This window comes from Accipiter gentilis, chromosome 8 (genome assembly GCF_929443795.1).
Source record: "Accipiter gentilis chromosome 8, bAccGen1.1, whole genome shotgun sequence".
Lineage (NCBI taxonomy): Eukaryota > Metazoa > Chordata > Aves > Accipitriformes > Accipitridae > Astur > Astur gentilis.
In genome coordinates, this window is record NC_064887.1 from 43005231 (window position 1) to 43028535 (window position 23305).

A 23305-nucleotide genomic window follows, 5' to 3' on the forward strand; every position below is an offset into this window, starting at 1 on the left:
CCCCATCCCCCGGACGCAGCCCGGCGCCGGCGGCCGGTCGGACTACAACTCCCATAAGGCCGCGCGCGTCCCGCCATTTCCCATCAGCGCCTCAGGCGGGCAGACACCTCCCAGCGGCCCGCGCGGGCGGTGGCGGCGGTGGCGGCGGCGGGGCGGACTCCATATCCCGTCGGCCTCTGCGCGCCGCTCCTCGCCCCCGCCCCTCCCCTCCCGCCCGTGTTGTCGCGGCGGCCCTGAGATGGCGGCGGTGGCGGCGGGCGCGTCGGGCTCGGCGGCCGGCGCGGCCCCTCAGCAACAACCGCCGCCTCAGCAGCAGCCGCAGCCGGCGGCGGGCGGCGCGGCGGGTTCCGGGGAGGCGGGCGGCGGAGGCAGCGGGGGGGCCGGCGGAGGAGGAGGTGGCGGCGGAGGTGCTGGGCCCGCAGCGGGGTCGGGGTCGGGCGGCGGCGCGGCCGGTGGGGAGTCGTGGTACCTGGCGTTGCTGGGCCTGGCCGAACACTTCCGTACGTCCAGCCCGCCCAAGGTGCGGCTCTGCGTGCACTGCCTGCAGGCCGTGCTGCCCCGCAAGCCCCCGGCCCGCATGGAGGCCCGCACCCACCTTCAGCTCGGCTCCGTCCTCTACCACCACACCCGCAACGGCGACCAGGCCCGCGGGCACCTGGAGAAGGCGGTGAGCCCTGGGGGGGTGTATGTGTGGAGGAGGAGGAGGAGGAGGAGGAGGGGGAGGGTTGGTGAGGGGGCCCTGTCAGTGGGGCTGGCCTGTGGTGGCTGCAGACTAACCCCCTGTCTTCTCTTGCAGTGGTTGATATCCCAGCAAGTATCCTTTTCCTGGCTGTCCGTCTGGGCGAGGAGCGTCGCTGCCTGGCCACCTTGCTCCTGCAGCAGGGGGCTTTGATAACAAAACACCTCTGCTGAGAGAGAGCCTGGTCCTGGGGATGGGGATTTAGCTGGTGTTTTTAATCTAATTCCGTGGTTGGGAGCCGCTTTCGTAACACGTATGTTCTGTTAAGGGTTTTTGGACGTCGGGCTGTTGCTGTTTTCCAGACAGTGTTTAATGTTTACTTAACTCTGATGCTGCTAGATTCCCCAGTTTGAAGATGTTAAGTTTGAGGCAGCCAGCCTTCTGTCTGAACTGTATTGTCAGGAGGTGAGTGCACTGAGACTACTTCAGGTGTTGTCGGTTGTCCTGCTGCATTTAATTTGCGTGTCTTTGGTCTTGGAGTAGTTATCGCCATTAGTAATAGGATTTGTGAAATTTTTAGAGGTCCGCTGCAATGTAAATGTAGAGTACTAAGGTGTAAGCATGAAAGACTCTTGGCCTTTCTTATCGTGAAAGTTCCTGATGGAATTGCAATGCAGGTCTTCCACAGCAAAGGAAGTTTACTTGGCCAAACTATTTCTTTAGCCCTCATTTGGACAAAGACAAACTGATTTGGGGGGGAGGGAGGGAAGTGGATGCCTTTCCTCAGGCTTTTGTTGTGTTCCTAAGCTATTTTTATTCTTTTTCTCCGGAAGAGCCCTAACTAGTCTTTACTTTCTCTAGAGAAATTGTTTGCTTTTTCTCTCACGTGCAGGAAAAAAGCGCACATTAGAATAGCGGCCAAAGAAGTTAAATAGCTAATACTCTTGAACAGAGTTTCAGTCAAGTGTAGATGTGTGGGCCTGTGTGTTAAATACTTGGTTTTGTTGCTTTTCATGTTTTAAGGTTCCTGACCTGTGAGACTTTAATGGGGGATCAACACAGAATACAACTAGTTTAAAAGTTGTTATTGTTAGTGATGAAGTTCCCAGTAGCCTGGTTTTTTATGTTGTGCATGTTTCTGTTTCAGAATTCAGTGGATACAGCAAAACCTCTGTTACGCAAAGCCATTCAGATTTCACAGCAGACTCCCTACTGGCACTGTAGATTGCTTTTTCAACTTGCAGTAAGTGATTTATATTGATAACCATGTTATACTGTAGCACTGTGATTGGTAAAAATGGTTAGAAAACAGCTGTATCCCTCTTAAAAAGAGTTTGGATGCCTTACCAACCCATCATTGCTGTTAATGGAGAGACAAAACAAAAGTTCATGCTATAAAGTAATGATATATTAGTAAACTGTGGATTGGGTCAAGGCTCACTTTTTACCTGCTGAAGGCAGATGGGGAAGAAAGCAGCAAGGATCATCCCGTGGGCACTAGTAACACACAACTTTAGAGGTGGAGCAAAATAAAATCCACCGTATGGCTTGCAGGAAGGGCAAATGTTTTCTTAAAGCCTGCTGGAATTGGAATTTGCCAATGTGAAGTGTTCGTTTGATTATTTTCAACCTGATTAGCACGCAGAGCAGAACTGGGATGGGAAAAGCAGGTGGTGCAAAGGCCTCCAAGCAATGTTACTCTTCCTGTTCTGTAATATGCTCATAAGTGTGGCTTCAGCTGCACAGGTGAGACCGTCTTCGCTTCTAGGAATAAAGTGGTGCATGTTGGAATCTGAAGTGTTTAAGATTTGTTACAGTCTTTACTTCAGCTGTGTAACTACTCTTAAAAGCGCTGATTTTCTTCAGTGATCCAGTGCATTAGGCCAGGGAGCATATCCAGAAAGTTAAGTGATCAGTGGGAAGAGCAGATTATTGCTGAATGACCCCCTATTTTTCCAGGTTATGCCCCTTCTCTGTTCCTAAAGAGGCTCAAGGTGTTTAACTTGAGAGTTGAGGGAGTTAATTGCTCTTTACAGGTACTCTGCAGCAGAGAGCTAGTTAGGAAGCAATTTTATCTTTGAAGACTGTCTTAATAGTCACCTGTACTTGTCTTTTCCCCCTTCCTGATGAGCTTAAACAAGCAGACCAACTTTGTTGAAAAGGAATTGCCAAGCTCCTTTGTGTAGTTTAGGAACAGTGAACTGGGGAGAGACTTACTTTGCTATCGATTAAAGGACAAATGTTTACTTTGCAATGAGTTAATGCCTAAGTACTCAGAAGAAGCTTAAGTGTTTTTCTCAGTGCCTCCCTCTGAATAGGATCCTTCCCTCGAAGCTTGACATTCTTTGCTGATTTCTCTTCTGTATGGTATTTCCTTTCTGGCTTTTGCTTGACCACAGAGGCCTGTGTCTCTCATTGCCTTGGTGCCTGTTCTGCTACAACTGTGTGGCTTTCTACCTGAGTTTGGAGAAAGTTCAAAAGTTGGCAGGCAGGAGGGAGTGAGAGGTGCTCTGGCAGCTGCATCATCTTCTCCCTGTCACCTGAAACATACCTTGCAGACTTTCTCTGCTCTTCTTGCTGGAAAACACACTGTTATTCCCATTACTCCAATGTAACGGTCCACGGTTATATTGGAGCTGTTGGGATCTGATCTGCACGTGATCTTAATGAGTTATAACAGCTTTGCGTGGTATGAAACTGGGCTGAGACATTTTCTTTGAAATGTTACAGACTTTTTTTTTTTAGAGAATGCCAGGTGTTCCTGGAAAATGTGTCTAAAATCAGATGATAAATTTAACAAGTACCAGTTTAGACCTTGTCATGTGTAAAGCACAGGAGTAATTACATCTTTAAAAACTGCAAATGAGTTTCACAAAGAAAATGCCAAACTCTTGTGGCCTTTTTTTATTTCAGCAACTACATACACTTGAAAAAGACTTAGTATCTGCATGTGACCTTCTCGGAGTTGGAGCAGAATATGCTCGGGTGGTAGGATCAGAGTATACCAGGTGAGTTCCCTGGACTTTTTTCCCTTCTCTCAGAAAATATTTTGGTTTCATCTACTTTTTATTTCGAGATATTCTGGTTTTATGTAGAGGTGTGATTGCTACATGGGTTTTAAAGGCAAACCAGTATTTCTGAGTATTCTCTTAGATCTGAGAGTTTCTCCAGTTCTTTCCTTTTTCTGTTAAAACCAATAATGTCCACTAAGCTCTGCAGAGTCTTTTTTCAAACTGAACTTTGTTTATTGTCTTATTCAGCAAAAGTTTTCGCAGTAGCCTGGTTTGGCCTTAGAAGCTATTGTAACTGGAACTGTCCAAAGCTTGTCTACAAACCTGAGAGGCTGGGATTTTGATTCCTGGGGCTATGATTGAACTGTTCCATCTAGTTTTTAAATGTGCTTTCTGCGGCAGGTTCCTTAGTACTCTCTTGTCTATTATCTTTGAGGGGGAGAAGAACAGATTTTTTTTTTTTTCCCCTCAGGATTTATTTATATAGTTGTGGTTTGGGTAACTTTTTTCTGAGCATGACATCATTTTGTTTCATTTCAGAGCACTGTTTCTGCTAAGCAAGGGGATGGTAAGTTGTATGTATTTCTAAAATAAACTATTTACTTGTTTAACTAGTTGTGGTTTAACCCCAGCCAGCAACTAAGCACTGTGCAGCTGCTCACTCACTCCCCCCTCACCCAGTGAGATGGGGGAGAGAATCAGGGGGAAAAAAAAGTAAAACTTGTGGGTTGAGATAAGAACAGTTTAATAGAATGGAAAGGAGGAAAATAATAATGATAATAACAATAATAAAATGACAATAATAATAATAAAATAATTGGAATATAGAAAACAAGTGGTGCACAATGCAATTGGTCACTATTTGCTGGCTGATGCCCAGTTAGCTCCTGAGCAGTGATTCCCCTCTCCTGGCCAACTCCCCCCAGTTTATATACTGGGTGTGACATCACATGGTATGGAATATCCCTTTGCCCAATTTGGGTCAGCTGTCCTGGCTGTGTCCCCTCCCAGGTTCTTGCTGGCTGGGCATGAGAAGCTGACAAATCCTTGACTTAATATAAACGCTACTTAGCAACAACTGAAAACATCGGTGTGTTATCTACATTATTCTCACACTGAATCCAAAATGTAACACTATACCAGCTACTAGAAGGAAAAGTAACTCTATCCCAGCCAAAACCAGGACACTAGTGTAATGCAAGTTACAGAGCAATAAAATGTAACCTGCCTGAACATAGGCCATTTGTTTTAAGGTATCGTGCGTGCTTATTTGCTTTATGTATTTTGTTTTGTTCATGTAAGCAAGCACAGTATAAAAATATACCTGGGATAAGCCTTAAGTCTGCGGAATTCTGGTGAAATTCTTGTGAATAGGTTTGGCTTTTTTCTCCTTTATTAATTATGATAAATAATTTTCTGAAAGGATAAAGGATAGCTGCAGATTGTCACTGGAGCCCTTGTAATTAGGGATGAAAAATCTGGTCATGTGAAAAGGCTGGTGCTCTTGCAATAAGATGTCTTTGAATCTGTTTTTGTTTTAAATAAATCATTGTACCTGGGGTTCTACTGAAGCTCTTGGAGTGTTTACTGGTTAGCACAAAAATAATGATTATTTTTTTTTCTAAATTATAGCTCCTTCTAATGGAACGAAAACTGCAGGAAGTGCACCCTCTCCTTACTCTTTGCGGGCAGATAGTTGAAAACTGGCAAGGAAACCCCATCCAGAAAGAGTCGTTACGTGTATTCTTCTTAGTCCTGCAGGTCACGCATTACCTGGACGCTGGGCAGGTAAGTGTGAGTTGTGCTTCTTATAGTTGCCATGTGAGAACTGGGGAAAAAGTACTGCCTCAAAAGTAGCTAATTGTTACACTGAGGTGATTTTGGGGGATTATTGTTTGTTTGTTTGTTTTGCTGTGCTATGCTTTTTGTTAATGAAACTTAACTTCTATAGATTTTAATCACAAATGAGATGAGTGAAGAAATTAATTCATTTCTTCTTCCCCAAGGAAAGGTTAACTGTGATACGCTTATAACCATGGCGGCCAGTCTTGCTTCCATATTATGTTGGTGGAGATAACAGGCTTTGTGTATAATTTTGAAAAAAATTTTGAGCATCTGTTGGTCGTATATGCAAATATGAAGGGGTGATTGTTGTTAATCCTGGAGCGGGCCTGAAGTAGTCACTGTTCTGTCATGCTAGTGTTGTTTGCAATGCTAGATTTATGCATGAACTTATTTCCTGAATGTAGGGATTATTTATTGCCTGGCAAGTTTTCCCAACTAAGTAAATGTTTAAGCATCTGGGCTGCAGCAGCTATGTCTGATGTGGATCATCTTTTGCAGGTGAAAAGTGTGAAGCCATGCCTGAAACAGCTTCAGCAGTGCATCCAGACCATATCCACGCTGCACGATGATGAAATTCTGCCCAGCAACCCTGCTGATCTCTTTCACTGGCTGCCCAAGGAACACATGTGTGTGCTTGTCTACTTGGTGAGAAGCTCTTTTTTACTTAATGTATATTGCTAATTAATGAGGAATTGGTTAAAAATTGCTTGGAGCCAGCAGCGATATATTCTGCAGACCATATGCTGCTTTACGTTACACTGGCAGTTTAATTCTGCCACAGCATCTGTGAGACTATTGCTTTCAGTGATGTCAGTGTTTGAAGAGACTGTGCAAGAAGTCTGGAAACTGGAATGTAACTTTATTAATATCCAAGCCAAATAGAATCAGATTAACTCATACGAAGTAGAGCTATGTTGGCTTATTTTTACCAACAGAGTAACAGTCCTGACTTCAAATTCCTGAAACTAATTGCCCCACTTCTCAAATACGATTATACTCCTGAATGATGTCAAAATTTATTTTAAAAAGCTGGTAGCAGAGGAGTTGTGTGAACTCCTAGACCTTTCCTCTTTGCAAAGGTAGTTTTCTGTAATCTTTCCTGTGTTTTCTGGCAGGTGACAGTGATGCATTCCATGCAAGCAGGGTACCTGGAGAAGGCTCAGAAGTATACAGACAAAGCGCTCATGCAGCTAGAGAAGCTAAAAAGTAAGGATAAGGATTATCAGTTAGCTGATGCTGCAAGATTCCATTACTTGTTGCTAATTTAAATTTAAACAAACAAACAAACAAAACCACAGCAACCTTATTTAGCTCACTGGGACAGCCTGCTGTCAGTCTGTTTCTGCAGTGTCTAAGAACTTTGCTCTGTTTTAACACTGGATAGTTACTTTTGGTACAGAAATCTTGGTTTTGGGGGGGTTATTCTAACTTGGTAAATGGGGCTGTAAATACATGTATTTTCATGCTGCCTTTCTGATTGTCCATGTATTTGGTTATCCAAGCTTTTGATTCTCTAAAATGAACATGTGTTCCCAAGGAGTTTTTCCTTAAGTGGTGCTCAGACTCCCCCTCCTGACAGTTCAGGCATCATGGTTTTGGTGGGTTTGGGGTTTTTTGTTTGTTTGTTGATTGTTTTGTGTTGTTTTTTTTTAAACCTGTGCCATCTTTACTGTGGCATATGGAAGAGGAGCTGGGCAGTATGATGACTCTTCTGACACCAGGTGGTCCAGCCAAAGACATCTCTCTCTAGATTTCCACAAAGGAGTCTTTGTATTGAAGTCTTGCTGAACCACCTTCAACTGAGGAAGCTGGCTAGGTGTGGGGGGAGGCTGTGTGGTTAGGATGTTAATTTTGTCTTAACTTCACGTACTGAATTACTTTTGTTCCCTTTTCAGTGTTGGACTGCAGTCCTATCTTGTCATCATTCCAAGTTATTTTGTTGGAACACATTATCATGTGTCGGCTTGTCACGGGACACAAAGCCACGGCGTTGCAGGAGGTAAAAATGGTGTATCATAATTTCCCTGGTTGTGAATGTATGCAGTGATAGCTTTTAAAACACGGGAATTTCAGTTTTGAGCAAGATAGTTGGGCTCAGATGGGGGTTCCAGCAGTGCTAAACTACTAACAGATATAGTCAGGCCCGATGATGCTCAGGATACCGCAACTCTGAAGCTGTGGAATTAGCCTCCTCTTAAATATTTTTATTTAAGAACACTTTGGAGTTGCTCATGGAGTCAACAATAATTGATCGGCGTCTACAACTGACACCTTCCTGATTGTACGTTGCAGCCTGACTCTGGTGTCTTTTCCTTCAGATACATGACTGAGAGTGGCTCTTAACTCTTCCTCTTAGGTGTTCCTGTCTTGTCCAAGTTTTTCTCAGTTTTTAAGGTTCCCTGCCTTTCTGTCCTTTCCTTCTCTTGCACAGTTTGAGGGGAAAGAAGAGAGGGACAGTGTTACTTAATGCAAAAAAGAACTGTGCTTTTTTCCATTTTCACAGTCATTTTTAAATCCTTTTCACCCATCCCTTATTTATAGGACTTACTGTTGTATCATCTCAACCTCTGCTGTCAGCCTTCTCATGGATGTACTCAGGGGGTGGGGGGAAATTTAGCCTGCTAAAAGAATAGTCATTGGTTCTGGCTCATAAAACTCATCACAAGCACATAACCCGTGGAAGATTTTGATTCCAGTTTTTCTGTTGCGTGCCAACTCAAATTCTGAGCGTGTCAGAAGAGATCTGTGACTTGGTTTGCAGGTGGTGCCACCATATGGTGGAGCTGCTGCAAAGCAAATAATTCAAAACCACTTTGAGTGTGCGTCTGTGTGGGACGAGTGTGCATGGAGCAGCGTGTGTACCTTGAGGCAAGTCTAGCCTCCGCTTTTACCTAGGAGCATGACTTGGGATTCTTGAACCAATCGCTGTAAATGTACTGCATGACATATATGATGTAAGTAGATGGGTTTAGAGCATAAAGTGAAATGGAGAAAAAGTATCTTAAAGTTAACTTTTTTCCTAACAGATTTCACAAGTCTGTCAGCTCTGCCAGCAGTCTCCCAGGCTGTTTTCTAATCATGCTGCCCAGCTGCACACTCTATTAGTAAGTGTCTATGATTAGCGGTAAGCTTTTGACTCTTCGGAAGACCTTACCTGAGACTCATCACCAGGAACTAAGGAGAAGGTAGTGAGGCAGACAGCAAGATTTCATGTGGAATAATGGGGTCTGTGTTACTGATTGCCAGTCCTGCTGTGGGGACTTGCACCCAGTGTTATTTAAGGCTGTCAAAGGCTTAAATCCCTTTTTAAAATAAGTGATGTGTAGCATGGTAGTTAGTATGCAAGGCAAATGCACAAGATTTATCCTGTACACATTTGAGAGGGTATGTTGTGGGAACTGTGTGAGGGGAAGAATTTATGTAGCATTGTTGTTTGAGTATTATAAGAAATCAGGAGGCTTTTCTTAGATAAATGGGGCATTTTTTACAGGAGCATACTATTTTGAAGGACTTTGTGTAGAAATTGCTTATTTTTCCCAGAACCAAGCAAAACTAAGACTTGTTGGTTACCTTCTTTCCTGTCAATATCCTGAGATTTCTGTGGTTTTGTGTGTGCCTTTCTTCTTTGTGTTCTTGGCTTGCTGTATTATGCATTACCTTAGAAATATCATGTCTTCTACAGGGGCTCTACTGCATTTCTGTTAATTGCATGGACAATGCAGAAGCACAATTTACTACAGCACTGAGGGTAAGATTTTCTTCCCAGACTATTTACTGTGGATGTTCAGTGTGGAAATGGGCTTGTTGCAATTGTTGTGTGGGTCACTGAACAGTTCAGGATGGAAGGGAAAGCTGGAGATCATCTATATTAGTTGCGTGCGTTCTTTTTTTTTTCTTCTATGCTGATCACAGTTCAGGTCAGGAAGATTTATTAATAGCAAAATATCAGGCACCAAATCTGTGATTTATATGGGGTGAGCAAATTCTGGGTTAGATGCTGAAGTATTTGACTGTGCTGTTGGTATTGTGTTTATTTTAGCTCACTACACATCAAGAACTGTGGGCATTTATTGTGACAAACTTAGCCAGTGTGTACATCAGGGAAGGCAACCGGCATCAAGAGGTAAGCTGGTTTCTGACTGTCATTCTAAATTCAGAAATTTACTGGAGAGAAAACTGCTACTGTGCTTGGATTATTCTTTTTTCTGAGCATTTTTGCAAAGTGGTACCTTGTCTGGCAGCCAGGCAACTCCTTCATCAGGGTAGTGTCAATTAACAGTAAAGAACCAGTGGCATCAGCTGGCCGAGCTGCAAACCACTGAAGCAGAGTATTCTGGATTGTACACCGAATTTTTACAGCACTGGGAGGGCAAGCTTCCCAATGTGAAGTGTGTGATTAACTATGTCATCTTGACTCATTCAACTTGTTCGCTTCAGTTTCCATCTGCTTAGGGGTTTTATTAGATTACATAAAACCTAGCAAGGTTTAACTAAACATCCAGAAATAGGTATGTGCATGTGTGTGTTGATTTTGCTTCAGTGGTGTGCCTGGAGCCGTATTAATACAAAAATTTAGCTGTGTGCACTCTTTCAGTGATGTGTCTGATCCCTCAGTAGTAACGTTTCAGAGATGTGCTTGCAGATTTCTTGTGTAGAGGCTGTAAATGAACTTTTTTCACCAAGCATACAGTACTTTGTTAAAAAGCTTAGAGAGCAAAACAATTTATAAAGTTGATCTTTTTTTTTTTTTTGCTTAGTTGATTTCTGTTTTCAGTTAAATAGCGTATCTGATACAGCATTCATTTGGGTCTTGAACAGCTCAGATAATGACAGCTAAAAGTTTTCTGAGGAAATATTGATGTTGCATAGGAAGTTCTATGAAGTCTCAGCCTATTTTGTATAAAACTTGATCTTGGGATCAAAATGGGCATGAAAACTCCTAATATTGGAATGGTTTTGCTATGACCTAACCAGTACAAGTAAACTTGAGTGTGTTTGTGGTGACTTGCTCCATTTTGATTTGATGTGCACTTGCTGTCAGTATTTGAGGCTGTATATATATGTGAGAAACGCTGACTATCTTTCTTTTCCCCTCCCACTTTGTAGCTTTACAGCTTATTGGAAAGGATAAATCCAGACCATAATTTTCCTGTGAGGTGAGAATTCCAGAAACTATCTACATGCTGATGTTGCAGTAGTGGTGGTAATAGTGGATTTGTAGCAGGCTTTTTTTAAAAGAAAACAAAATAGTAAACTTCTTTTCAAGGCAGAAGTTCTGACCACAGGTTAAACATAAAGTTTTGTTTGGAGATTTGATTATTGGGCAAATTCCTAGAAATCTGTCTGTAATGCATGTAATCACTGCACAATGCCTAGATTTCAATGCGTTACTTTGTCCATAGCTCTCACTGTCTTCGAGCAGCGGCTTTCTACATCCGAGGTCTGTTCTCCTTCTTTCAAGGAAGATACAATGAGGCAAAGTGAGTATAAATCGGTGCACTTGGAAGGTGGGGAAAAAAGGAGAAACTAAATCAAGCTTTTTAAGAGAAAAATTAAAACCCTGAGGCCTTGCTTTCAAACCTGCTAGCTCTTCTCCCTGTGGATTTAGTCAGCCTTCTGTTTATTACTTAGGGGAAAATACCAGGAAGCTGTTTGGTTTAGATCTCTTTAGTTCTGAATGCTAATAATAATACTTGTGCAGTGTTCGGCAGTGGCACATGTGAAACAAAAGCTTTTCAAAGGAGGACCTGTATTATAGTCATTTTTGCTAGATGAAAAGTGAGGTTTGGGAATTAAGTGCTTTGTTTAAGGTCACCTGCAGCACACATTTATTCCCAAGTGCTAATATTTGCCATGTGGATTGATTCAGTTCTTAATGATGCTTCTTACATATTGTAGGGAAAGTAGATTTTTTAAAACACTTTATTTTTGCTCTGTTTTGGTAGGCGATTTTTGCGAGAGACACTGAAAATGTCAAATGCAGAAGACTTGAATCGATTAACAGCATGTTCTCTCGTACTCCTGGGTCATATATTCTATGTGTTAGGGAATCACAGGGTAAGCCTTCACTGTCTTTAGTGTTACCGTGTAAATGTTTGACTTGTCATTTGCCAAAGAAAACCAGGACACTTTGTGAAATTAATCTTATTTTAAGAATGCTTGTTTATTGGTGTCCCACTAAAAGTTGGCAGCTTATTGACTTACATAATTCTGTAGCTGTAATTTGCATGTTTAATAACACTTAACAAAGTAGTAGTGTTTGAAGTCTGTTATAAAAGTGTGTGTTCCTATAATGCCTGAAATCACTTGAAAAAAAGGAGCTGAATAAAGGACAAATAACATCATTCAACTGGATTGTTTTGGAAGGAATTGTGGGTACGAGCTCCTTGATTCTTACCATATGCCAGAATGTGTGGAATATTTCTATTTTGCACAGCATAGATGCCGTAATCCCTAGGACACAGCAAAATTCCAGACAGTTTTAGATACGATGTGTTTGGGTTATTGTCCCATTAAGCACTTTGACTTGTTAGCTAGAACATGGCAGCAATTAAAGTAGACAAATTTTGCGTCACAAATTTAACATCTCTATGTAACGTGTATTCGCAAGGGGGAAAAAAATAAATACCCACTTTATTTTGATATCTGCTCTTCACCAGGAAAGTAATAATATGGTAGTACCAGCCATGCAGCTTGCAAGCAAGATACCAGATATGTCTGTGCAGCTGTGGTCCTCAGCTCTGTTGAGAGGTAAGTTAGGAACAGGTCTTGTACTTAAAAAAAGCGGCAGAGAGCCCATTGCTACGAGCTGGGAACTGAGTATGGGGATGTATGCCAATGCCAGCCCTCGCTGACAGACTAAATGAAAGACTGCTTGGGTTTATAAAATACTGCTGGAAGTGTGAGGTGGTTCTGCCAGTTACTGATCTGCAGCTCTGGCACTGCTGTCAGATATTCCAGTTGTTTTTCTGGGGTGGGCTGTAAGATGCCTGGGGTGAGAAGGCCCTGTAAAGCTCCAGCATCCCCCTGTGACGGGTGCAAGGCAGCAGTTGGGTTTCTCCTGCTGTTGCTGGATGACAGTTTTTGATATAAACAGCTGAACTGGTGACCCTTTGGAACGGGCTCCAGTTCACTCCCCTGTAGCATCTATTCTGCTGCTGCTCTGCTTCTCTTTGGCTGTGGTTCCAAATGTAGTAAACATTTGATTAAGTTTCACTTAGGCTTTGCTTCTGTGTACGGGCTTTAATAAATATAAGAGACTATTATATCACTTCATACATAAATATTGTTTAATCTGACTTACACAGGCCCTGGGATGCTTTGTTCAAATATTGACTAGCTTCTTGGCAGACCGTCAACATTAATGCTGCAATTGATTTGCTCTCACTAGAAACTAAAGCAGTAACTCTACCCTTTTTCCAAGAACTTACCCCGCAGCTTCAATTTATATTAAATTGTCATGTTTACTATAAGCATGGTGTTCTGCATTGAGCACTGTGGGCCAGACTTATTTTCTGCTTTACTGTTGCCTTTTCTACAAAACCGCTTCCGGGCAATTGAAATACTTTTCTTATTCATTTCCAAGTGGTAGTTCACATACAAAACATGCCAATAGTACAATGATGAATCCGCTGTAGATGAAACACCACCCCATGTTCAGTTGCTGTTGCCTCCGGTCATATCCACTAGCCTGGGAACAGCAAGAGGCAGTTTCCGTTCTGCTTTGATTTTTCCTAAGAGCTTCCTCTATAGAACTAATGACCTACTCTTGAAGAAGAGGTGCTTGATGAGGAATAACAATACATAACCACATGTTCATTGATAGGAGGTGCAGTGCCTCAGCCCCTGCCACACTGTGCTGCTTGTAATTTATAGCTGAAATTGTGTAATTCTTAGTAGGTTACAAGTCTTAAATCTGACTGAGCTAATACCTGTGAGTAAACCTCACAGAAAACGAGATGCTAGGATCTGCTTCCGGTGTATGCAAAGCAGGAGGCTTCTGTAGTCCCCCAAAAGCAAGGATTCACCAAAAAATAAAAATGTTGATTGACTTCTGAAACCCGTGTTGCTGAATCCTGGAGATGCAGTGAGAAACCCGTGAGTCTTTCCTGCTCCCGCTAGATGGTGCTGGAAACTAAAAAGACAAAATGCAAACTGCACAGGGGCTATTGGCATGAGAAGTTTGCTTCCTCCTTTTAGAGCTACTGTAATATTATTTTGAGTAGTTGGAAACTAAAATAACACCAAATCTTGCAATGTGCACTGCCAATGCTATTGGAAAAGGGAAGGCTTCGGGTTCCCCATATGCCCCTGCTTCTCTTAAGGGGTTTTCATTCAGCGGTGCTATGACTTTGGCATATTGGCTGTAAATCAATTATTGGATTAATGAAATATAGGGAACAGTCTTTTCAGATAAGAGAGATGGTCAGTTGAAAGCAAGTACAAAGAATGTTTCTTGGTGAGCACGCGATGCTCTTGTCTTTCAGACCTGAACAAAGCCTGTGGAAATGCCATGGATGCGCACGAGGCAGCACAGATGCATCAAAACTTCTCGCAGCAGCTCCTGCAGGACCACATTGAAGCATGTAGTCTTCCAGAACACAATCTAATCACGGTAAGCAATCTTAATCTTGCAGTTACGACTGTTTCTGAGGCAAAACAATGTGCTTTGCTTTCCTTTGCTATTCCTTTCTTCTGCTGAGCACATTTCTGTCAAAATTCAGTCTAATTCTTAGTACTTAAACTGGATTGATAACAGGAAAAGGAAATGTGAGTCAGTTTGTTAACTCTTATAAAGATTATTTGGTGGGTACAGTCTTTGTTTCTTAGAAGTGTTTTCTTGGTACACCAGAACTTTTTTATTTTTAAATGGCTTTTGTAGCCAGTAGCCACTTCATTTTGGTGACAACTATTACTTTTGAAAGAAACTTACTATGTTCTCAGGCTTAATTTTAATGTTTAGGTCACCCAGTCTGCCTTGTTCTGGGGAATGTTGTGTTGTATACTGCTAAAAGTACAGTTTCTACTGATACTTCAGCATTCCTAAGGGTGGATTGGTTTTTTTCGATTTATCTATAAATCTGAATTTCCAGTTAATATACCACTTGATGTCTGCATAGCCATTGCCTTAAGGAGCAACTTTGGACTGCAAATATTGATGTCCTTCCTGTCAGAAACACTCTTAATACTGTTTTAAAAATACAGAATGGTTTCCTAAGCTGCAACTCAGCAACGGCATAAGATAATTTACTGTTCTAGACTGAAATAATGTCCAAATGGGAATGTAAGATGTGAGGAACTTGACATCTTTTTCCCAGCATTCCCTTTGGGGGAGAAGAAAGGAGTTGGGGGAGAAGGCCAATAGGAAGATGCTATTTGTTGGCTTAGCTCACAGAGGGATCCTGAGACTTGCGAGAATGAAAGCGTTCGGGATGCAACCTGTGTTGAGAAACCCCCACGGCCAGGTGCCTGCCTCCATCAGGGAGCGCAGTCCATGGGCCAGGCCCAGAGATGTGAGCCAGCTCTCCCACCTCCCCTTTCTTTGCTTGCCATTGCTGGCTTTTGCATAATTTATGCTTCATTGAAAATCTGGAGAAGGAAGAGTATTAGGAAACAAATATTAAATCTGCTTGTTTTAGAAGATTTTGACTAATGTTAGAGGAAAATACTTTAGTAATTAAATGAGTGAGAACCAGAGGCTTAACTTGCTCTGGGAACACTATAGTTGCAGTGCATAATGGGCTCAAACAGTATCTCAAGTTAGGTCCCTCATTTGTGCTAGTCACAGTGTTTGGATGGTCAGGCATTTACCTGTAAGAGCAGGAAATGCTTTCCCTTGATTGCCATTGACCCTGGATTCAGCACAGGAGTCAGCTAGGTTTGGAATGACAGGCATGTGGACTGGCTTTGAAAGAAATACTGTTCAAGGGACAGGAGCTCCACACATGTAAAACAAAGTCAAACCTGATACGCAACTTCTCCTGATGAAATCTTTAATTATCTCAAGGTAGTAAACCTCTGTAGGGCAAGCTCCTTCCTCTGGCCTCACTGCCATTCCTCCCCTCCCCAGGCAGCGGCTGTGGGATTTTCATGCTGTTTGTTATCTTTCAGTGGACAGATGGACCACCTCCTGTACAGTTCCAGGCACAGAACGGACCCACCACCAGCCTGGCCAGTCTCCTGTGAAAAAGCATAACTATCAGGACAGTGTGTTTAAAAAGAAAAAAAAAAAAATGCCAAAAAAGGAGAAGAAATTCATGCAAAATCTTTTCTTCAAAGAAAAGGCAGCAAATTCCTCTTCTAGTGAGGGCCTTGTAGGAAACAGATTGCATAAAGACAACGTACATTTCATAGACTTGCAAAGTGAGAAGGGCATTTTAAGCTGCTTTTACATAATGTGTGTGAATATACAGCTAGTGTGTATATACCTACTGGTTTTAATCTGCTTTCCTCTTACTGAGAATTAAGGTTTAGTCCAAAGGACACTTGTTCCTTAAATTGTTAGATACCTACTTTTTAAAAATTGTCACAGAAAATGAAGAGGACTCATGCAGTTTTGAATACCAATTGTATTCTAAATACTTCAACCTTCCCTGAAGTACGACGCATGCTAGTTTTAATGTTTTCTGCACCCTTCCACTCCTGGGAATAATTGGATTAAATCACGATTGATTGTAGGGTGCCCCAAGTTCTAAATTTAGTTTCTGAGGTAATATTTTTTCCTTCTCATTGTCTGCAAGTCGTTGCCAGCGCTGTTTTTAGCCTTGCGGTGAAGGTATGGATGAGATCGGTGAGATCCGAGTTCTGACGGGCAGGGTGTTTGCAGCTGGGGGGCGTGTTAGCATCCTCGGGGTGGCCTCCAGGCTGAGCAGAGCAGACAGGTGCTGTTGTCAAGAGGAGCAGGTTTCACCTCCCAGATTCCTGAGCGTGTGACAATGTACCACCACTTTGTCCCTATGAGGGTCTTCCTTCTCTCTCCCTGCATTGATGTCCAGCCCTGCACAGGGTAAGGCAGAACCACAGCTCTCTCCATCTCTGCTACGTTGTCGTGATTTCTACGGAAGGAGGAAAGTTCTTGTCCTCCTGTCTAGTCCCTGCTTTGGCCAAGCAACTGGGAAATAGTGTTTTGCCTCTCTACTGCAGCCTCACCAAGGGAAGGCAGCCATCTGTGCCTTAATGATTTTTACAAGTGATTGAAGTCAGAGTTAAAGTAGGTGGTTAAAACCCAGATCCAGTATAAGCCAGAGGCTTATGATAAAAACTAAACTATAGTCTTGCCTTTGGCAAAAACTTAATGTTTCCAAACTTTTCTGTTAGCTTTCCTGTTCTATCTCAGTTTTTTGAACTCTTCAGCTGTGAATTCTCACTGCACTTGCCTGTGCCTCTGCAGCTGTCTCAAAACAGGACAGACGAGGCCCAAGTTTGTTCTGCAGAAAACAGTATAAGAGTTGTTAATTCTGTGAAGCATCAGCAGCTTTACAGCAAGGATCCATGCCAGTCCGTCATAGTGCCATGTAAAGCTTGTGAGGTTCACAGGGTTGAATAAAATGTTTTTCTCTCTTGGTAGCTCTGCATATTTATCTCCCAGCTTAAAAGGGGGAGGGAAAAGGAATCTGCCAGAAAAATTGCTTGTGTAGGGCTTTCTGTGGTTGCTTCTTTTTCTGAGGGAGGAGGAAAATATTTTAGGTGAAATATTTGACCCCCAAACCTTTAGAACTTTTATTGTAGAAGGAATACTGTGAAATCTGTCTTTAAGCATAGAATGGTTTGGGTTGGAAGGGACCTTGAAGATCATCTAGTCCAACCCCCTGCAATGGGTCATTCTTTCTCAAAAAGTCTTGTCCCCTGTGTAGCAACAGCTCACAGAGACACTTGCTTTTTGTAAGTCAAACCCCTCAATTTTCACTGCTGAATGATGCTGAGGGGACAAGTGCTTGTCCAATTACCAAATTAGGATTTTTATATTTCTCCTGCTGGACACACGATGCCTATTTAGATCCTGTTCTGAGACATTTACTCTTGCAGAAGCAATGTACATTTTAGGCCTTGTTAAATCTCCAACAGGGAAAACATGGTCTCAATATTGGTATAGGGAGAGAGTCTAATTACTGGGTTTCCAAGAAAAAAATTCAGTGCTGTTTGAAGTCTCCTTTAGAACTCAAAAAACAGGGAAGAATTAGTGAGTTAGCATACCGGCTATCTGGAGGGGACAATCCATGCAGATGGACCCTGTTCTGCGTCGCTTGCTCATTGAGATTGTTCTGTGTCTGCCACCCAGCTCTCGTGGTCTCCTGTCCCCTCAAAGGCTTTGAATTGCAGAGCTGACAGCTGGCCTGCTGCGGCATTCCCATGGAAGCTGCCAGGCTCGCAGCACCAGGGGCAGGAGCCCGTCTCCGTGCCAGCACCTCGGTGGGCGCGCGCTGCCCTTGTGGCCCTGGTTCATGGCGAGAGGAGATGGGTTCACGCTTGCTCTGCTTGTTGGTCTAAGACAGTTTGGCTGTGCTGCAGGCATCTGTTGGAACAACTTCCAAAGCTCAACAGCTGTCATGTGCTTAGATTTTGATCAGGAATGATCAGGCAAATCCTACGTTGGGAATATCGATATCCCACAGACTGTTTTTCAGTCTTTCCCTTTTTTGGGTGTATGGGAAGCAGTATCTCTCTTTGTCTGTTCCCTCTTCAAGTCACTGGGTTGCAAGAACTCTCTACCTGTTTTTAAGCAATTAAACACAATGGCCATTTTCTTGACAGTGCTCTTCACAGCTGAGTGACTCTTAACTGAAAAAGACATACTTTAAAATCTGCTAGAGTCCCATTCAGGTAACCCAAGCATTCTCTTCCTTGTCTCTTGCTATCCTGTCTGAGGCTGTTATTTAACTGATGACATGCCCATCTCAACTATAATAAATTGCTTTAAATGTTGGCTAAAAAAGTGCTGCTTCTATAAGGCAATATTAAAAAATCCCAACTCTAGAGAGCTGTGGTTTGGGCTGAGTTTAAGAAAATAATTTTGCAGCGAGATGTCTCCCAGTGCCTGCTCACGTAGCTGCATCTCCTGACCTTACCTTGCTGCTGGGGGACCTGCAGAGCTGAAGACTGTTGCGGGAGAGCAATCTGCAGTGGCAATTTTCTGGTTTCTCGTTTGTCGGTACTTGTGTGCGAACCAGGCTGCTTTGCAGTTCAAATCCCTTGCCGGTCTGTTCTCGGGAGGAAAGGAAGTACTTGAGGGAAAGGCTGCCTGCTTGCCTGTGATGTAAGTGAGCTCAGGTTTTAATAGGAACCATTTGCTAAACCTGGTAGCTGAACTTGCGGTGTCAGGAGGAACAACCTGGGATTTCCCTGTCTGTGACAAGCCAGCTTCACCTGGGCTTTGCTTTTGTGCAGAACAGCACTCGGCCACACTCACCCACAGCCCTGTGGAGTCCAGAACTCTGCTCCATTTCCAGAGTCCTCTTCCCATCACAGAATTTAAAAAAAATCATGTAAATTTGAAAATAACTTGGTGATTTTCTATCTCTAAAATTCAATGTACATTTGTTACAATGTACAGTGCTTTTTAACTACACTTGTATATTAAATTATTTAATAGTTTTTGCTTTTCAGTATCTTTTGTATGTAGCAGAGATTAAAACAAGGACCTCATAACTGAAGTTCTTCCTAATTTTCAAATGCCTATGTAAAGTTGAACAGAAAACTAGAAGTTTACAGTTTACAGATAATGTTCTGTTAAGTGCTTGGTCTGTCTAACTTGATTTGAACAACATATTTCTAATCTTTCTTGTCCAATCATTTAATTCTCTATAGAAACAAACATGAAGTCTTTTATGAACTTCTAAAAAAATTATTCTTCTAAAGATGTAATTTAGAGAACTGTACAGTTTTTTCTCTAGTATTTTTAAATGAGTAGCAAGAACTTACGCAGAAGCATCTAATCACTGTTTTGTAGATAGTGTAAAAACTTATATATGTATAGAGAATGCAGTCTGAAGAAGTGTTTGCCTGTTGTGTTTCATTTCCTACAGTATGAACATCAGAAAGGCCCATGCACACAGGAAATCTAGATCAATCTGACGGCTGGGGAATTTAAAATAAAATAAAAATCATGAACTTCATCCCCTGTCATCCCATATGTGCACTCACTGTGACACCACGAGCAAAAATTGACATTGATAAAATGTTAGGGCCTTAAGTTGCTATGCTGCCTGTGGACACATGGAGTTCAGCACAACATATTCTGTGTTACTTCACTGCTTTAATTTTATTCAGTTTTTTCCAAATTCTCCAGCAAGTAAAATGATGATAGGAGTTCAGTAATGTCCCATTTTATTTTTGAGATTACTGACCTCTCCAAATGATGCTGAATAAACCCGTTTCCGTAATGTACGGCAGTTCTTGCCACAGTGGTGGTGAGTGAGTGAGAAGGAAATCATGTCGGTAGTTTAGGCTGTACAGAACACTTGGAGAAATCAGGATGAAATAACACCTGTCTGTGCTCTTCTACTGTCTGTCTTAGCAAGTGTATTTAATTGTTTCCCGCAGTGAACCTTTAAATGTTATGTCAGGTTTGTACAATGTATTGTTAAGTGTTTGTAGTTCTCCATAAGTAGCAGGACGTGTACCTTCCGCCAGTGCTCCTTCCTGAAGCTGTAAATACAGTAACTCATGTAATGAGATGGAACCGGGGGCATTCCTTTGTTGCCTTTGTTTCCTCTCGTTTTCTATATTAGAAGAATTTTTAAATAAAGTTTAATTTTACTTCTTCTAGCAGTTTGTAGAATACTAATTCCTTTAGTTGAGCTGCAGGCAATCCTGGCTACAAAGGAAGCATTTTATGTGGCAACAGTGACTTACCCCATCGCCCAGCCCAGCGTTAGAAGTTGTTTAAGGCCCTGTCCTGGCTGTGGGACAGGAGGGCAGGGAGCCACAGACGGTGCGTGCTAGTTGGTGCATGAACAGAGCACTGCGGCTGCCTGCGGAGGGGTGCCGGGGGGCACGTGGGGAGCAGGGATAGATCGCTGCTCTGCCTGCAGTCGGGCTGAAGGCTCCTGCCTGGAACGAGAACCAGAATTTCCTGCTTGAAAATGTCCACCTGACTGCTCGCCTTAGCATGCTGGAGGTGGCTGTGAACCTGCTCTGGAGATGGCTGGAACCCCGGCAGGTGTCTGGGATAAAACAAGACTTCTGTGGATTGGTCAAATACCTGGAATTCTTCTGATTTGGTATAGGACAGAAGTATTTTTCACTGCAGTTGTGCAGTCGAGAAGGATGCCGACTACACTTGATCTTCACAAATGGGATCTGGTTTAATGGAAGATTGCTTTTTTTTGTCTTTTTATCCCCAAATTTGAATGGCTCTGACAGGTATTTTTACATTTTGAGCTTCAATTTAAAAGGAAGAAAACTGCTGAATTTATTTGTCTGCAAGTAAAACTTTGAAGAAACTGAAAACTTGAAAACTTGCTGCATACTGTCCCTTTCCAAAACGTCATCTGAGCTGCTAAGCTAGTCCCTTGAATTTCATCATAGAAGCCGAGTAGGTTCTGTTCCAACAAGTTACTCACTATATGAAAATTTTAACCCCAATGGCACCTTCCTTTCTGTTGAAAAGAAGACTCAGCTATGCTGATGCTCCAGTCTCCTTACCCTGGTTATGTGCAGTTCCTTCCTCAGAAAAATACTGCATCTGGCATAAACTGAGCTATCGTCACCTTCTCCTCTCCATTCTGCCTTGTTCATCTGCTGTCGGGGCCGACTCTGGAATCTCCTGTGAACCAGCTCCTTGCAGAGGATGTACCTAGTGGCAAAACTCCATGTGAAATGCATCCAAAATACATTAGCAAGAGGTACAAAAGTTTGGTACTTGCCTAACAGATCTGGAGATGCATCCAGAGTAGATCCTCTTTGCATTTTACTGTGTAGAGGCTTGTGAGCTGACAATGCAAAATTAAGATGCCAGCCTGCTGCAGAACAAGCGACTGACCGTTCTCTTTTTGTCAAGTATTTTTGCTCTTATTTAGCTTATTCCACGTAACCCCCTTAGCATGGTTGAAATGTAAAGGAGAAAACAGATCTTCCAGTGTTTGCTAGGACTGACTGCTGGATACTGCCTTTGCAGATGGCAAAGCTTGCTATCACCTCAGAAATTCTGCCCAACCAGAACAAGGAAAAAGTTATTGAAGAGATTTCTGGAAATAACTTTACCTAGCTTCTCAGTCATAAAATGCATCTTGTGCTGGACGTGTTTTGAAACTCTCTTGATGACACAGCAAGTGAAGCAAGTTGAGATGCATGCATCCGTGTGGATTAAAGCATCACTTCAGACGGATGGAGCCCTTAGTAGTTAGCCATGAGGTTTCGAATGGCCTGAGGTGAAGCCCGTGGCTTCTAGTGCTTTGGGAGAAGTCATTAACCAGAATAACAACTGGTTGTGAGCTGTGCTATTAACCCGTAGTTATTTGTAGCTAAAACTGTCTTGTACAAAAAAAGGGTGCACGAAGATACTTTGTAACAAGAAAAATGGTGTTCAGTCTTACCTAAAGGATGTTGAGCACAAAGTTGTTAACAGGAATGGTCAATCTTTGATCTAGAGTGGAAAACAGATCTGAAAAGTTGAACTTTCCTGACCATAGGCTGAATACAGCCTAGGAGCAGGAGTGCTGGAGAGGGAGGAATGAGGCCTGGATGGTAGCTCTGGTTCTACTGCTCATTTCTTGCAAAAGCCTTGATTATGTGCCTTCTGCCTTCCCTACCTGAGTAAAAGGGGAAGCATACCTGTTTCTGCTTATTAATGATTATGGATGAAAATAATGAGCATTATCTCACTTTTACTTTTTTGAAACAAGCGCCTAAATAACCTGATAGGAAGCTGCATCTAATGCTATAATAAGCTGTATGTAGAAAATGATTGATGAAAGATTGGTGCTGGCATTATAAAGTGTGGTTCCTGTCACTTTATTTGCCCTTGATTATAAACTTACTTCACCCAAGATTATTTTTTTTTTCCTTCTAAGAACAAGCTCACTTGCAGGTGTCTAAAAATGCTGAATAAGAAGTCCTGAGGCTCATGTCAGAAACAGCAAAGGTAGGTTGCAAGCTGGCAGCTCAGAAGACGTTTTTTGTATGAATACAGTTGCTCAGGGAGTCTCATGGGGAAAGTTAATTTATTAATTCCTTTGTTCCCGTTTCTATGCGTTGGCTTGACCAGGTGGATTTAGATAATCCCACCCGCCGTGATGCCAAGCACCACATACACCCCCAACACGCCGAGGGACACCCCCCCCCCCCCCCACCTCTCCCGGGGCCCGTCCCGCAGCGAAAGGGTTAACACCTCCTTCGCCAGCTCCTGCGGGAACGATCGTATCGGGCCCCCTCCCCGCCCCGAGGTACGGCCGGAGAACGTCTCCGCAGCCCTGACCCAGATCGCCGGAGGAAGCGGGGATGAGTCACCGCAACCGCGCTCTCCTCCCGCGGCCTGCGCGGACCCCCGGGGGGGCTTTCCTGCCCCGCGGGGACGGGGTCCGCGATGCTAGAGCGGCTCGGGGACCACCAGAGCCCCTTCCCGGTGGAGGCCGCGGAGCCCCCGCCGAGGCGCGGCCTGCCAACCCCCCACCCCCCACCCCCCCCGCCTCACGGAGCGAACGACCCTGCCGCCGGCCCCTATCTGAGGCCCCAGGCCGGCCTGCGCGGGCGGATAAGGGCCGCCGACGGGGCCTCTCAGCGCGGCCGGCGGCTCCGGCCCCTCCCCGCGGGCAGCGCATCACCTCAGTCGGCC

General features: G+C 43.3%; 2 protein-coding genes across 2 annotated transcripts in view; one reads left to right on the top strand and one right to left on the bottom strand.

The window, feature by feature from the left end:
* Positions 1-23305, bottom strand: part of HAPLN4 (hyaluronan and proteoglycan link protein 4) — a 135953-nt gene that overhangs the window by 33159 nt on the left and 79489 nt on the right. The window lies entirely within an intron of this gene.
* On the top strand, positions 239-20298 carry MAU2 (MAU2 sister chromatid cohesion factor). The gene is made up of 19 exons (XM_049809109.1): positions 239-667; positions 797-814; positions 1079-1144; positions 1827-1922; positions 3593-3687; positions 4231-4258; positions 5323-5478; positions 6034-6180; positions 6651-6741; positions 7431-7534; positions 8562-8639; positions 9218-9283; positions 9575-9658; positions 10642-10691; positions 10938-11015; positions 11481-11592; positions 12195-12285; positions 14022-14149; positions 15646-20298. Exons 1-19 carry the CDS (start codon positions 239-241, stop codon positions 15718-15720), a joined length of 1992 nt encoding a protein of 663 aa, XP_049665066.1. The 3' UTR covers positions 15721-20298.

Excerpts from the sequence above, each read along its gene's own strand:
- MAU2 (XM_049809109.1), top strand. The coding sequence starts at position 239 with ATGGCGGCGGTGGCGGCGGGCGCGTCGGGCTCGGCGGCCGGCGCGGCC. Across the intron at positions 1,145-1,826 it reads CTGAACTGTATTGTCAGGAG|AATTCAGTGGATACAGCAAA; the intron begins GTGAGTGCACTG and ends TTTCTGTTTCAG. Across the intron at positions 9,659-10,641 it reads AAGGCAACCGGCATCAAGAG|CTTTACAGCTTATTGGAAAG; the intron begins GTAAGCTGGTTT and ends CCCACTTTGTAG.